General features: G+C 52.4%; 1 protein-coding gene across 2 annotated transcripts in view; it reads left to right on the top strand.

Annotated features, from left to right (window-relative positions):
- The window catches only part of SYN2 (synapsin II), a 156,208-nt gene extending 140,465 nt beyond the window's left edge, over positions 1 to 15,743 (top strand). For both annotated transcript variants that reach the window (XM_069561008.1, XM_069561010.1), the window contains 3 exons: positions 8,200 to 8,260; positions 12,121 to 12,370; positions 14,820 to 15,743. In XM_069561008.1, coding sequence (XP_069417109.1) covers positions 8,200 to 8,260; positions 12,121 to 12,370; positions 14,820 to 14,955 — 447 coding nt within the window. In that variant the 3' untranslated portion in view covers positions 14,956 to 15,743. The remainder of the gene's footprint in view (positions 1 to 8,199; positions 8,261 to 12,120; positions 12,371 to 14,819) is intronic.
- Positions 15,744 to 16,083: the final 340 nt, after the last annotated feature.

Below are 16,083 nucleotides of genomic sequence, written 5' to 3'. Positions count from 1 at the left end.
GAGCTGCAGGTGGAGAGAGCATTCGGGTCCCACCCGCAGAGGAGGTGTCCTGGGGCTCTTACTCATGTGTCTAGTTGTTGTCATTGCCTGTCACACCGCTCTCCTTTTTATTCCCCAATAAAATCTTCCAGAGCCAAAGGACTGAATTGGTCATGAAGGGATTTCAGACACCCCTGGTCTTTCTGTCTGGCTGTGGGTTAGACCCCTGAGGGTCTAAGATGCTAAGATTCAGCCTTTGGAAACACGACTGCACATAATGTGTCCAGGAAGAACATGAGGCTCTGCCTCGATCTTGAGCTGATCACAGCACACCGCCAGTGTCGCTTCCCATCCAGCAGTCACAGCAAGGCAGGTGCTCAGAGGAGAGAAACCCAGAGGCTGGGGCATTTGGTAGATCTGTCCTATGAGCAGAAGTTAAAAGGGCTGAGCAGCAGAATTCTCAAGGAGCCCGTGACTGCACATCCTCAGCTCTCTGACAGCTGTCATGGGGCAGATCAGATGCCAAAGGCAAGCCTATTGGAAGACGTGAGTAAAGTCTCTGATGCTGAGAAAGGAAATGGCTGCTCGGGGAAGCAGTACGTGGCTGCCATGTCACTGCTGATGTCCAAGCCACTCCTCAGGCACATGGTGAAAGGCTGGGCTGGAGGCTAGGGCTATTGGAGCAGGCGGCTCTCAACAGTCTCCTTCCAGGTCTGAGACACTGTGATCCAGGCCGCGCACTAGCCAGAGGCCTGGGGAAGTGACGAGCATCCCAAATTGAAGGGCTGGGGCCCAGTAACCTCTGGCCCTGGGCTTCTGGTGGGGCATTATGCAAGTCTTTTTTTCACTGATTCTCTGGCCTAGAGAGATACTCAGAAATGTTTCCAGCTAGGCCTTTCCAACTGCAAAGGACTCTGAAGTCTCTCGAGTACAAGGAGACCCGAGATTGAGAAGGGGTCCAAGACTGGAATCTAAAAGGCCAGGCAGTTAGGGAGGAGACACAACTCAGACCCCAAACACAGGCCTCAGAGGGCTTCACTCAGCTCAGAAAAAGTGAATTTCAGGCAAAGAAAGGCCTTCCTGCTTCCCACAGTCGGACCACGTTAGGGAATTTTTTTCCCCAGTGAGTATAAGCCGAAAATGTGAGATTTGAGGCAGGTTCATATAAAGTCACTAGTGACCAGATCCCTTAACATACTATTCAGGGAAACTGACTATTTTGAGGCTGTCTTAACTTGTAAGGGACATCTTTAATCACTTGTTGCTGACATTCTGACCTCGGGTGACCCAGCCCTCGGGGCCCCCTTAGGTCTCACGGACCACCCCACGGGACCTTTCTTGTGTCCATAGGAAATCTCTGATCATGGGAGGACTGCAGTCCAGGACATGCCTCTGCCCTCAGAGCAGCAGCTCCCCTCACACGAGGAGGAGGAGCAGGTCCCCGGGTGCCTTTTGTAACCTCTCAGCAGAAGGAAGGTGGGCTCTAGGGACCACAGGAGAGATCCTAGGAAGGTCCCTAGGTGCCTGGAAACATGCTGTCCCCTTTGCTCCAGCTGAGCCTACAACCTCCTGACCACATTCCTTCCTGCTGCCTCATTCCCCCTGGGGTCCTGGACCGGGGGAGCAGGGCCTGGGGAGCTGATCAGAATAGCTCGGTGGCGTGTCCAGCGAGAAGCTTGGCCTGGCCTTTTTCCTAGGGCCAGACCCTGAGACCCTTTCCCAATTTCCTGTCTCAGATATGCTGAGCAAGCACAGGCTTTCCTCCGTGGTGGGGGCCGCTGGACTCTGGCCAGCAACCCTCAAGAGTTGAGTCACTCAGTGTCTTTCCTTCCTCAGCTCTCCAGCCTGCTGGGACCTCCGATAGGAGCTCCTCTCTCACAGCTTGTCTGCTGAAAGCCGCAGGCTGGCGAACGAAGGGTGCCTTTGGCACAACCCCACAAATCCTCCTCCATGGACTTGGTTTCTCTCCCAGACTAGTGATTTCCTTTCCAGTGAGCTCAGGAGCTAACATTTACTGTTTTTGAAATGACTTTACTGCATCTTCAGGGACCTTGCTGGAACACGTCAGTGATACACAGAGGGCAGCCCAGCCCCGAGTCCACACCCTACCCTGCCCACCCTGAACTACTGTGCACTGCTTGTGCAGCTGACAGAAAACCGCCAGCAGTGTCTTCTCCACTGATGCGTGAAATCCTACCATTAAAGCTTCACTCCTCTGGACCGATAATTTATTATTATTCAAATAATAGTGATGATGCTCAGATCATTACTTCACCTGGCACTTTGCAGTTCACGAAGCACAGCCATTACTCTGAGCCTCGCAGCCCTTCTGTGAGATGCTTTAAGCTGGTGTTTCTGCCTCTGTTTTGCATATTAGCAGAGAGAGTGCAAACGATCTGTCCAAGGTCACATAGTTTTGAGGCAGGAGAGCTGGGTCTTCTGGCCCCTAGCTCCACAGACACTCTGCAGCGCCCTGCACCGTGCCCTTTGGATGCTCCTCCAGAGCTCGGGGACGGTGACAAGTGGGGGAGCTGGCCCTGGGGACCCTGTACAGGGGCAGCCCTTGCCCTCCTCCTCCTCAGAATCACACGGAGCCTCCCAACCTGGAGACACCTCCACACTTCAGCTCTCTCTTGCTGTCCCCTCGCTGGCTTACCTGGTCACCAGCGCTGGTGGCCTCAGCACAGTGGGATCTGAGCCCTGTCAGCTTGAATGGGGAGCAGCAGCCCAGTGTCCTCAAACCCTGCACCTGCAGGACGCCTCTACTCACACCCTGTAGCCTTGGCTTCTTGCTGGGCTCGAGACTCCACAGCTAAGAAAGGCTTGGCTCATACCTCAAAAAAGTACACAGAGGACCTAATTGGGAGCTCAGAGCCTGTAGAAGTCGCCAGAGCCTGTGACTGCAGAACCCCACCTCCATGCCCCGCCCAACCCCACTCCTCGGACAAGAGTTTGTCCAGGCTGTTTTGAACACTGCTGCCAGGAGGCTCGCTCCTGCCCAAGCCACCCCTTGACCTTGATCAAATTCATGTCTAAGTGACTTTGAGCTTCTACCTGGTCCTCGGGGTTTCCCTAGTTACCGCATTTACTCCTTTAGACTTGGCTCATATGGGAAACTGAGACTCAAGAGATTAAGTAACTTGCCCAAAATCACATGAGGGGAGCTGTCATTTTACACTGCTCACCGTCCTGTCTGCTCCACATACCCATTTTATTGCGCTGGTGTCCACCTTTAAAAGAGGCACCCAGACCTGGTGATCACTGCTCTGTCGTGAGGCTTATCCATCCAAAGGGCAGTGGACCGGTGACCTCCCCTTGTTGGGACACTGATGCACCTCCAGCTGCAGCGTTGCCCGCTGACACCTTCTGAGCCTCTTGTCTTTCTGTCAGCCCAGGCTTGTTTGGGGGTTTTCCTTATGCTGCTGCAAGGCCATTTACCCTCCTTCTTTGTGTGCAGCTGAACACAAGCGCTGGACCTCGCATTCTTACCTGTTTGAGTCAACCCAGTTTCCTGAGGGAAATGCTGCTGCTCAGTCTGGCCCCGAGTTCCTGCTGTGGGCTGGCCACAGGCCAGGCTTTGGCAGTGACGCCAGAGTGGCCAGACTTCTGTGGAATTCGGCATCCCAGGCGGCTCTTGGTGACTGGAGACAGATTCCGTGGTAGCCAAACCCCACAGGGAGCAGGCCCTCAGCCCCAGCAGACAGAAGGCTTGAGGGTGGGGCCAGAGAGTCTCAGCCTGGCAAGGGCCAGTCCTGGGGGACTCTCCTCCCTCCTCTCACCACCCCTGGGAAGTCTTCAGTCCACAAGCTCCATGGGGCGGGGGCCAGAGAAGCTCCCCAGGCGCCAGACCAGGGTGGCCCAGGCACATTCCCAGGCTCCAGCGTGAAGGACAGCTCCTGGGAGTTCTTCCTCTGCAGCCTTTGGAAGGGAACTTGTGGGCTCAGGTCACCCTTGGGGGTCTCAGTCGTAAAATTCTTAGGCTACAGAGAGGAGAGGCAGGGCCAGGCTTCATGGTGTCATTACCCTGGCAGCTCATGCTCTGAGTTTTACCATCAGAACTTAATCTAATCTTTGGGAGTTTTCGTTTTTCCTGGAATCATATGTTCTCAGAGTTGAAAGGTGAAGCGTAGTGTCCATCTAACCTATCTCGTATTTCATAGAAGTGTACTCCCTGCTGTATCTCCGTCACGCAATTCTCTAGCCTCTGCATGAACATACCCACCCTCCCAAGATGCCTCTCCCATTGTTTTTACAACAGGAAGTTCTTCTTGTCGTTGAAAGTCTACCTTTCAGAGCTTTTGCCCACTGGCCCTGGCTCTGCCCTTGTGCCCTGTGGTCTTCCATAACTTTCTCTGAAAATAGCAATTCTCTGGGAGGAGAGCGTCTTAAGCTGCTCTGAGCAGAGTCTGAGGTGTTTCATGGGCAGCTGGCAGGGGGTACAAGGTGAGGCCCTGGGGGAGGGGACCAGCAAGAGCCAGTCTATTGGCCCCACAAACTGAATGAGTTTCTCTGTCTTTCATCTGAGTATCCATCTCAGGCTGGGAAAGATCGAAGGCAGGAGAAGAAGGGGACGACAGAGGACGAGATGATTGGATGGCATCACCAACCCAATGGACATGAGTTTGAGCAAACTCCAGGATATGGCAAAGGACAGGGAAGCCTGGCATGCTGCAGTCCAGGGGTCGCAAAGAGTCGGACACGACTGAGCGACCAAACAACAACACTCCACTCAGGCAGTGAGACTGTGACACCAGTGGCATGGCAGGGAGCTCAGAGGAGACTGCACCATCACCGCTGAGTCACATTCCCCAAAGCCCAGGAACAGGAGCACACCGAAGGGGGTGTTCCATAATGAGAGTGAGACCTAAGAGATGACAGAGCTTCAGAAGGAAGGACCCCATCGGCATTACCGTCATCTGTAGTGCCTTAGGTAGTACCTGCCAAGGACAGGTACTCGTGGATACCTCAATAGATGGGTGCATAGGTAGTAGATCGATTGGTGGATAATATCCCTTTATATCATAGAAACCATTTGAAGAAAGATAGATGCAGAGGGGGAAAATAATTTGCCCAAGGCCACCAAGCTAGTAAGTGGGAGATTTATGTTTAAACCCAACGTCTTCCTAACCCCAAGGCCCAAATTCCACTGTGCTGCCCAGTCTTAAAGACTTATTGTCAGGGACCCAGTGGAGTGTGTGTGTGTGTGTGTGTGTGTGTGTGTGTGTTGGGTGCTCGGGTTGATAGGCCGCTTGACTGAAAAGGCAGCCCTGGTGTCCTGTGTGTCCATTACCATGCACCCCCCGATAATCTCCTCTTCCAGTTGGCAGCCAGGCCAGGGGAAGGAGGCGCTCACGATGGCAAAGAACTCTGGGGCCTGAAGTCTCACTGACCTGACTGGATTACGCAGTCTTGGTGGAGACCATTTCTGCTTCTTTGAGGATTGTTTTGAATTTCCCTTCTGCATCGAGTGGGCAGGCACAGGTAGCAGGCCTCGTGTTCTAATTCTCTAACCTGAGCATTTTCAGAGCTGTTCATCAGAGCTGATCCCAGATACGGGGTGGTTTGACATCTATGGTTTAATGACGTCTTTCTCTTGAAAGACTTATACCCTACTTCATTTTGGACTTTACTGTTGTTGTGTGGTTATTTATCTAATAAGCAGTCATTAAGGACCTCTTATGCTCTCAGTCCTGTGCTTGGTGACATTGGTAGAATGACGGTAGTCTTAAACTTTCCAAAATAGTCCCAATCTTAACTATTTTACCTTTTAAATAAATAGTTACCTAATCAGACCATATATCCCAATTTTTCTTTGGAAAAAATGGGCACTGTAGTTGTTAGGAATTCATGAGAAGGTGAAGACTCATCATCCTTGCTGTCAAGGATCTGGTGATAGAAACATCATCCCAGTCTTCAAGATGATAACAAGACCGTCTATTAAGTGCTGTTATAGCATTTCAGAGAGGAAACCACAATCAAAAGGGGCAGTCAGAAGAGAGATTTCACAAATGAGGTATAATTTGACTCAGACCTCCAGGGTGTGTGGGATTGAATTGGTTGAAAAGGAAAGAAGGTATTTCTGAAGGCTACTTATCATAAACACTGGAGTGGCCTAGACTAGAGAAAAAACAGTGAAGGGTCAGGCCGGAAGGAGCAGGCACGTTTAGAACATGAGGGACAGAGGCTCAAGGGGCCAATCCAGCCATGCTGAAGCAAGTTTCTGGTGTCAGCCTGAAGAATGCAGACATCATCCTGTGGGCGACGGGAAGGGGTCAGACTGCCTGGGCTCGTGTGCCAGCTGCCTCTGTATTACCTGACTTAGCTGGGCCTCAGCTTCCTTATCTAAAAATCAGGGATGTTGATACCTTGGAGAGCTGCTGTGAGGCTTAAGGGAAATACTGCATAAAATTGTCCATCATGTTGCCTGGCACATGTATAGTGTTAGCTGTAAATTATTTAGAGCAGTGAAAATGTTACTTGCTCAGTTGTATCTGACTCTTTGCGACCCCGTGGTGTAGCCTGCTGGGTTCCTCTGTCCAGGAAATTCTCCAGACGAGAATACAGAAGTGGGTAGCCATTTCTTTTTCAAGGGGTTCTTCCTGACCCAGGGACAGAACCCAGGTCTTCTGCATTGCAGGCAGATTCTTTATCATTTGAGCCACAAGGGAAACCCATTTAGAGCAGTGAAGTGATACAATTAGAGGAGTTTAGGCGGATAATAGGCATCCAGAAGATGGATTGGAAACGAGACTAAAGAATTGAGAGACTATTCTAGTAGTCTAAACAAGAGATGATACAGGCCTGACCAGAGTAGGTCAAGAGGAGATAGTGAATTTCGGATGCAAAGAGGGAAAACCTGGTGGGTCTTGATGGCTGTGGAAGGTGTGGGCTCTAGCTGGCTGGGCATGGGGATTTCAGGGTCAGGGGTGAGACCCACCTTGAAGACCCCCTGCAAGTCTTAGAAGAAGGGAAAGGGAAGTGTGGGTGTTCTTGCTGTGATCTGTAAGAGGTTGGGATTGTGGATAGAATGGGCACCCTCTGGTGCAGTGGCACCAAAGACATTGCAGAGGGCCCCCCTGCCTTCTACTGCCTAAAATCCTCTTGGTGGAACAGCTGTAGGCAATGCTGTCGTTGAAAGACCGTGACCCTGGCGAGAGCGGCCCTTTTGCTCTCCCAGTACTGGAGCTGAAAACAGGCCTGCAACAGCAGGAAGGGAGATAGAAGGCCAGATCAGGGGCCCATGGGAATGGGGAACAGTTTTATGTGGGAGTAGGGCTGGGGGGGGCCTGTCACAAGGGAGAGGAGCACTGAAAGAGGAAGTGGGGGTGCTGAGGACTTGCAGGGCCTCTCCTGGCCTCGCCTCCGAAGCTCCTGCTTTAACACCACTGTCAGCACACTTGGCAGTCCCCCGCCTCGTGGAGCATCTCCCCTGAGCTGAATTCAGGCTCCACACGCTCCCTGCCTTCAGTGCAAACAGTAGATAAACTGAAGTCACAGGCATCTCTGTTCCTGTCAGGGCATAATCAGAATCACAGCTGGGAGGAGAGGAAGCCTGGGAGTAGAGCCATAGTGCTGGATAAAATGCAATTATGCTGTTAGAGAGGGAAAAACAGCTTGGCCTTGAGCACTTTTACAAACATTAAGGTCTTACTCCTTCCCTCTGGGTAAGGAGGGTCCTGGGAAACAAAAGACGGCCCCCCTCCTTCAGGTCCCTCCCTTCGCGAGTTCCAGCCCAGCCCAGTGAGTGGCTCTGACCCCTGAGTCAGCCAACTCTGCAGGAGTTAGTGCCAAGGTTTAAGCCGTCACCTGGCCCAGCCCCCGCTGGCGCTGGGGTTGATCCTTCCCCCAGAAGCCAGCCATGAGTCCCAGGGTAGCTGGCCCTCAGGCAGCCCCCAGAGAAGAAGCCAGATGCTCTTGGAAGTTTCTATAAAGGGTTTAGAAGGAAGGGAAAGGAAAAGGGGGTAAGGGTCTCAGATACTGCCCGCCAGAGTGGTTCTCAGCCCCAGATTGCCTTCACTTAGGTCCCAGCAATACACCAGAGGCTGAGAACCCCCTTGAGGTGTTTGCAGAACAGGTGAAGCCCTTGGGCCAGGTCCCAGTGGATCCCACTGCAGCCCCGCCACAGAGCCACAGGGTTCTCTTGGGAATCTGCCTGGAGTTTTCTCTTGGGAATCTGCCTGGAGTTTCGTTTTTTATCTCTTTTGCATTTTTGTCTTCCAGAGTGGAACACTTAAAGATCCGGACTCGAGCAAGACCCCGCCTCAGCGGCCAGCCCCTCAAGGTTGTTTACAGTATATTCTCGACTGTAATGGCATTGCAGTAGGGCCCAAACAGGTCCAAGCTTCTTAAAGCGATGGGTAGTTAATTTTTTTCAAAGCAGAAATTTTAAGCCAAAAACAAACAAGGAAAGAAAGGAAAGCGGGGAGGGAAGCAGCAGAGCCTCCCTCTGGTGCCGTTTCTGCGTTCTTTCAATGCTGACTGGACTCTGTTCTTCCTATGCAGTGTCCGAGCCTCTGTCTGGTTGTTCACCTGTTCCTGTTCGTGCTTGTAATGCTCACTTAACGTTTCTCTGTATAACTTGTGAATCCAGGGCTGTTTGTCAACAGTGAACAAAAGAATTGTGCCTCTCCCAAGTTCCGTGCGACTATCCTCTGGGTGGTTTGATAGTCTCTTCTTTTTTAAGTTTTACACAATGTGGGGTGCAGTAGGACTGGGGGTGGGGTGGGGAGAAACAGAGACCACAAGATCAAACCTGACTCCCCTCCTTCTTCCCCCAGACTCAGATAAACCGCCCCTCTCCCCGACCCCCTGCTTACCTCCTTGAGTGTGCTTGGGATCTTCAGTGCTTTTCGCTTCCTTTCTGCATGACTCGGGTAAATAGCTAGAAGTTTACGAGATTTCCAAGGTCTCATTTCCATCACTTCATCCGTTGAATCTGAAGGCGTCTCTCTTTTTCTCCATTTGCTAAACTTTGGTGCATTTGAGTTTCTGTGAATAGGCTGGCTGTGCCCATGGAGCTCTTGTGTTTTCTAGTGATCACATAAACTATAAAGAACAAGCTTATCTCCAGGAATGTGTTCTGTATTCGACATCCCAGTGTACCTTTCGTTTTATTATTAACTAATTAGCTATGAGATTAGACAAAAAACAAATGGGGCCGCTGATGTGCAATATCAAAGTGACTTTGTGAGTATTTTTTCTGTGTTCATCTCAGTCCCCCTAAATTGTTTCTGAATTGGCCATCTGTGTGCTTCTGTGGAACCGAGGCTGCTTCGTTTTCCCCAAAGCTTGACCTGTGTACAGAGGTGATCCTTAGTGATTTGGGAGCTGCTGAAAGTCTGGGAAGGACTCAGTCGTGCTGCCCTTGGCCTCTCTCGAGGCATGGCAACTTGAGAGCAAATCGGAACTGTCCTGTTTCCCATGAGCGGGGTACACTGCCTCCTGAACTCCAAGCTGGGTGCCTGCTTTAGTTTTCAGCTGTTCCAGGAGCCTTCCTGAGTCCAGAGGCTGAAGAGCTTCATCTTCCCTAAGAAGGACTGTCTCAGATTTTAGCCCATGTGTGTCCAGGGCCAGGGCTCTGGGAGAGCCCTCACCCATCTTGTCCTCTCTCCTCCGACACACATCTCCTGGGCAGGGAGGAGGCAGTTCCTACACAAGGCCTCAGGTCAGGGCCTCCTCTTGCTGTCTCCTGGCCAGGCCGGGACAGGGCACCATGTGGCCTCCTCTAGGGCCGAGGGCTGAGGGCTTTCACGCCAGCAATCTGCCTCTTAGAAGCGCTTTGAGCCCTACTTTCACATCCCCCCCCACTGCTGCCACGACACGTCGCCTTTCTGGAAGGCCAGGTCTGAGGAATCGCTGGTGACGGTGCCGCGTAACACGGTTCCTGCGTCCACGGGTCCGTGCCCTGCTTCCCGTCTTGGCTGCTGGCAGGTTCTGAGCTGCAAGGAAATGCACTGAGTGTGAATGTTCTCGGCTGCGATTCCTCCCTTAGCTGATGTGGATGCCGACGGTAGTCAGTGTGCTGTAAATAGATATGCATTATAAGCAGTCCCGCACTCCCAGGTGGGTTACCTAAGAATCAGGTCCTTAAAATACCTCCCGATCTGACGAAATGATAGAAAGGAGTAAAGAAACATTTCCCAGGATGGAGGAATACATTTTATTTTTTTAATTTTATTTTTGTTCAAGCAGTGAGCTGATGATGGTGTTGCTTCTTTGCATGTGATCAGTGTGAACATCCAGGTGCTTTTCATGTGACATTCGTGAGCCACAAACACAAAGTTGCCATTTGAATTCAGTCGGACTGCAGGGCAGTGTCGGCCACCGTCTTGTCAGGTGGGAAAGAGGAGAACTAGGGCTCCCTCCCGCTGTCAGACATAGCTGACTGCATACCCTGACTGTCCTGTGCCCTCGGGCAGCATGCTAAGGACAACTCTGTGGCCTGAGGCATCCGTCTCACAGTGAAAGAGTGCAGTTCGGGTGTTTTGTACCCATTTCTTTTCTTGATGTTGTCCCCCTTTTTTTGTACCGATCCAGCTGGGAGAACCTCATTTAATGCTGGAAGTGTGATTGAAGTACCTCTTTTTTGTGACTCTTGTACAGCTTAATGTGCAATAAAGGAAAAGTTTTATCTGTCTTCAGTGTTAAGTTGTAGTTTCTGGCTGTTCAAGCATCTCTGTACAGGTGGGAAAGCTCTCAGGTGTCTGGTCCAAGAGACTGAGCTCTCAGCCTGTGGTACTTGACAAGATAATGCTGATACAAATGATGCCAAGCTTTGGGAAAGGCAAAAACGTGTTCACATGAAATGATCTGCTAATCTGTCATCTTTACTAGTTATCTGATTTGAACCTAGAGCTTCTTCAACGTGCAAAATTCCATTTATTTATTTACTTGTTTATCTATGTGTAACTAAGCCTGGTATGAATTGGTCATTTATGATAAAGTGGAATCTGTACCATGTAGAGGGGAAACCGGCCTACAATCGTGGACGTACAGTGGTATAGATGTATGCTTCTGCCTCTCCTGAGGCCACAGGTATCCCTGTGTTTCTGGAAAACTAAGTTACAAGTCTTAGCTGTCCATTGAGTTTCTGTGAGCACACTCCTTCCAGCGGGCACATGAATGGGTACTCTGGGACTGAGACTAAGAAATGAGATCTCCAGGTTGCCAGACTGTTTTCTGTCTCATTCTGGGAGAAAGGGGATCTTAGTCCTTTTCTGTGGGCAGTGGGGGAGGGGTGGGGGAGCACGCTACTTTGCCAAATGGTGCCCACAACATCTCCAGGAGAGAATGGGACTTGATTTTTGGAGAATTTCACCACACACACCTGGGAGGGACAGGAACCCCTTAAGGATGGTACTAAGAGGGAGAAGAATTGCCTAGACATGGAAGTTTCTAGTCATGGATGTGAGTTAACGCTAAAAGAAAGCCCTGTTGGGGGTGTGGCAACCAGACACCCAGGCATGGAGTGGGTTGGGACTAAGGCCAACTGTAAAGCAAAGCGTAAGTCAGTGACGGTTGTAAGGCACAGAATACTTCCTGAGAATGTCCTTGTCCATCGTCATCTTTGACACACTACCCTCTTGAAAGAGAACTAAGACTGGGTCTCAATTGTTCAGTTTTCTGCTTGGAAACACTGAGGTCCAGAGAAGTCAGCTAACTTACTCAGGGACTTGCTGATAGACGGTGTCTGGGATTTTCTGATCCCCAGGCCAGGACTCTTTCCACCACCCTACACTGTGTGTGCCATGTGGAACTTGAGACCCCCTAGTACCCCATGGGCCAGGTTGGCCCGCACCTGAGGAAGCTCTGGAGGAGAGGGGTGGTCCCTGTGTGTGGTCTGGGGGCTTTCTGTAGCAGAGCTCACCCCTGAAAGGGCTGCTCAGCCCCTAGTTTTTGCCCTGGGCTCCCACTTCCGCTGTGACCGCGTTGTCGTGCGTCTGAGAAGGCACACGTAGAGCCATGTCCTTGGGGTAACCAGGGACTTCAGCCTCCAGGGGTGGCTCTGAAGGGCTCCAGCAGCTTCTTGTGACAGAGTTTATCCTCTGGTAATTAAATAACCACACCCTTCGTGATGTAGATTCTAATAAGGAAACCCTTTGATATGGTTAAATTATGAAGTTTTTCTTGTACTGAACCTAGGGGGCCCTGGGCAACCCCAAGGAATGCAACCCCCAGGCAAGGTGCTGCCTCCACGCCGGCTCCCCCCAGGACCATCAGTGCCACCTTCCTCCTCCTCCTCCTCCTCCTCCTCTTCCTCCTCCTCGGCTCCTCTGAGGCCGGGCAGCCCCACCACCCACGGAGATGCGCCTTCCAGCAGCAGCTCCCTGGCAGAGGCCCAGCCACCCCCGGCCGCTCCACCGCAGAAGCCCCAGCCTCACCCACAGCTCAAGTAAGAGACAGCTCAGCTGCTCCCCGCCTCCCCTCTTCCTGGGGCTCCAGAGCTGCTAGGAAGCACCTTCAGTCAGACCTCCTCCCACAGACACTTTGGGGGGGGGGTTGGGGGGTTTGGGTTTCGATGGGTTTTTTTTGTTTGTTTTGTTGTTTTGTTTTTTGATGGGGGGCATGCTCGGGTTGGCTGGGGAGGGTAAGAAAGAGGGAAGTGAAAGTCTAAGGTCTAGCTAGAAACTCAAACCACCCCCCTTTCTTCCTGGGGAGTGACAGACAATTAAGACAGTTACTACCCCCTCTCCCATTCTTGTACTAACTTAGGGTTTGCGTTTTGGTTTTTTTTTAAATCCTCTTTCCCACTTTTTTTTCCATTCCTTTTCTCTCTGTGTGTATGTGTCTCTCTCTTTCTTTAAAAAAAAAAAAAAGAAAAAAGTTCTCTTTTCTGCCTCTGACTCACAGTTCATGGTATGCCAATCAGCAAGGCTGCCCAGAAGGAAAAGGGAGAAGTAGTTAGATCCATCTCAACTTTTTACCTTCAGCTTGGTCAGAAGGAGGTTGGCTTCTGGTGCAGTCATCAAAGGAGAGGCCCACATACAGACCCCGAGGGACTCCATTCTCTTGGGTTCCCTCATTCCCAACAGTGACCCCAGAGACTCCCACCACACTGTCCGGCCTCCGAAGACAGAACTGGGGGCCCCTGGGAAACAGCACAGCTGCATGTGGGAGGGGCAGCGCCAGAGGACTCAGCCCTGCCCCCCTTAGACCCAGGATGTGTCTCTCCAGCAGCCCAACGCAGACCTCTGTCATCACTGTCAGGTCAGACCCCACTGCCCGGGGCAGTGGGAGCGGTCCGTGAGGGCATCTCAGTAAAGAGATGAGACTCTCGGGGACAGAGGTCTGGGGCTCTGATGAGCCACTCAGAGACTGTCTAGTCAGTACAGAGACGGGAAAACCCTGCTCAGAGCTGTGTTTCTTTGTTGAAGCCCTTCTGCTCATCAGTGACAGAGCCGGGTGAGGGCTCCGGTGGTCGATGACCGCTCTCTGTGAGTCTTTCAGTCCTGTACGATGGGCAGGCCATCCCCCAGTCCAGCTTCCCAGCCCAGGACACGGGCACTTTCCACTTCTCTCCTGCCCCACAGCCTCCCCTCAGCCTAGTCGTGTTCTGCTGTGAGGCTTTTAATCTCTCCCTCCTACTCTTGAGCTGATTCTGGCCCCAGTCTGAGGGCAAATCTCTGGGTTTGTCACTGCCTCTGGGCTGAGCCAGACAACTGGGAGACTGGTCCCGGTACCCTCGGCCCATGTGTGCAGAGGAGTCCTCGCTGCCAGCAGCTGACGTGTTGGAGCTCATCGCCCCCAGTGAAAGGCAGGGCGTCCGTCCAGTCACTACAGGAGAGGAGATGGGCTCACACTCGTGTAGAGGGGGATTTCTGGGGCAGCGCCTGAGTTCAGGTGAGGGCTGGGAGTGCTGAGACTCCAGGAGAGGAGTTCTGGAGGCAGAGGTGAGCAGGAAAGAGACAAGCTGAAGTCAGGAAGGAGAGCACATGGCCACGGGGACACCAGACCACGTGTTCCCTCCTAAGCGCTGAGCCTGGCCTTCCCCTCTACCTGTGGCCTTCACAGCTTTTCTCTCTGAATCACCGGTGTCTCGGGAGAAAATCGGTCCCTAAAATATGTGCAATTCGGGCTTTTTTCTCCTGAGAAAACTACTCAGTAACCTCATGTGGGCCTGATATCTAGTTCTGTGGCCCGGGACACCCTGAACCTCACAGCTCTCCCCCGAGGAAGCCTGTGAGGGCCATTATGTCCACTGGGAGGGCAGTCCATGGAGGCATTAGAGTTTGTGCCAAGTCCAGAGGTTCTTTAGGAATCAGAGAAAGAAAAGCAAACTAGAAAGAGCTGAAAAGGCCTAGAGATCATTTTACCAGACATCAATAGAACACAATTAAGAAAGCAAACAAGAAGCCGAGAGAGGCACGCACGTGGCTTCCCAAGGTCAAGAGTGAGTGAGGGCTGGAACCAAGACTTTGACCCATGTCTTCCGACACCAGCTCCACTCGCTCCCGGACAGTTGGTGGGAGAGGGAGCATGCGAGTCCACTGGCCCCTGTTCCTGCATTTCATCCGAGAGTGGGCGAGGGTGTGAGGTTCCTGGCTTGGTACCTACCCAGTTGGTGCTTTAGCATTAAGGAAAAGAAAGAGCCTCAAGCCCCTCTTTCCTCCCTGCCTGCCCCACGGCCCTGTCCTTTCCTGCTCCAGCAGTGCTGCAGGGGGAGAGAAGGTGGGGCCTCCCAGGGCTGGGAGCCCTCCCCACACTGGCTCTCTCCTCTGGCTCCCGGTCTCCCTGGGGCGGGAGCGCGCGCTCCGACTGTTGTACCCCTGTGTCACCGTCCCTCCCTCCCTCGCCTGGAACACCACAGTCTCACATTCTCTCTGGTTTTTATCTTCTTCAAGCAAGTCGCAGTCCCTGACCAATGCCTTCAGCTTCTCTGAATCTTCCTTCTTCCGCTCTTCAGCCAGTGAGGATGAAGCCAAAGCAGAGACCATCCGGAGCTTGAGGAAGTCCTTTGCCAGCCTCTTTTCAGATTAGCTCTGCAGACACACAGGGGGCCGCCGGCCCAACCGGGAAAGGTGTCCAAGACACTTGCCAGCAACCGTCCGCCACACTGGGTGGTGATGTCCCGTGCCCTTGACGTGCGTGGCCCCCTCCTCCACTCCGTTGTGCTCAGTGGCGTGGTACAGCCCAGCAAAGGAACCAGGTGACAGTCTCAGGGCAAGGTGCCTAACCAGCGAGGGGCACCTGGCATCAGAGAGGGTCGAGCCCCCTTTCCCATAGTCGTGAGAGTTTCCTCTGAGGTCCCCGTTTGCTGTGACTTTAGTGGCCTTACTGTGATAGCGCCGTCATGTCTTACTCTCCCTTGTGAAACTAGGGTGCCCTTCACCGAGGACATCTGCTTGCTTCACTGAACTCAGATGCAGTGCTAAGCATGCCTCTCTCCCACTGTAGTCAGTGCTGCCCATTTGGGGAGGAGAATATTCTTACCCTCCCCCAAATATTCTAGGCTGTACCTGTTAGGGACTCACCCACACCCGGATCCCTTGTCACACCTATTTAGCTGTTGGAAACACCCCTTCCCAACACGTGTGGTTCCTCGACTTCTGTGGTGGCGAAGTGCCTGTGGTCTGCTGACTCCAGTGATCAAGGACCTGTGGTCTCGCCGCCCCCTCCGGCGCGGTCGTCCTGAGCAGACCGTGGTGGTCTTGAGCTCCTCTGAAGCCATGCTGTAGAAAATGCATGCCAGTACGCCAAGTTTTGTGTTCCTCTCCAAATAAATGTTAAGACTTTTGGTGTAATAAAAGCAGCAGCATTCACCAGCATTTGATTCAGCCGTGAGGTCTTCCCCAGGCCGCCCTGTTGACTGAGACGACGTTGGTGAGGCCCGCGCGAGTGTGCACGAGTGGAGGGCAGAGAAAGGGTGAAGCTGTCGGTGTATATGTGACTGTCTCTGCACATGGTTGAGAACATGACTGTCCCTCAGACGCTCCCTAGGCCGCACTTCCTGACATCGCCCAGGCGAACCTTTTCCTCCAGGATGGCTGGACCTCCTTCAGTAACTCAGCCGTTCCACCAGTTGTATGGGATTTAGAGACTTTCTGTTAATAATAAGCATGGCACCCTTCCTTCCATAGTGGCCAGTCCAAGCCACTTGTCAGGTTC

The sequence above is a fragment of the Ovis canadensis genome, chromosome 19 (genome assembly GCF_042477335.2).
Source record: "Ovis canadensis isolate MfBH-ARS-UI-01 breed Bighorn chromosome 19, ARS-UI_OviCan_v2, whole genome shotgun sequence".
NCBI lineage: Eukaryota > Metazoa > Chordata > Mammalia > Artiodactyla > Bovidae > Ovis > Ovis canadensis.
Note: the sequence above shows the minus strand (reverse complement) of the source record. Positions and strands in the feature narration are given on the sequence as shown.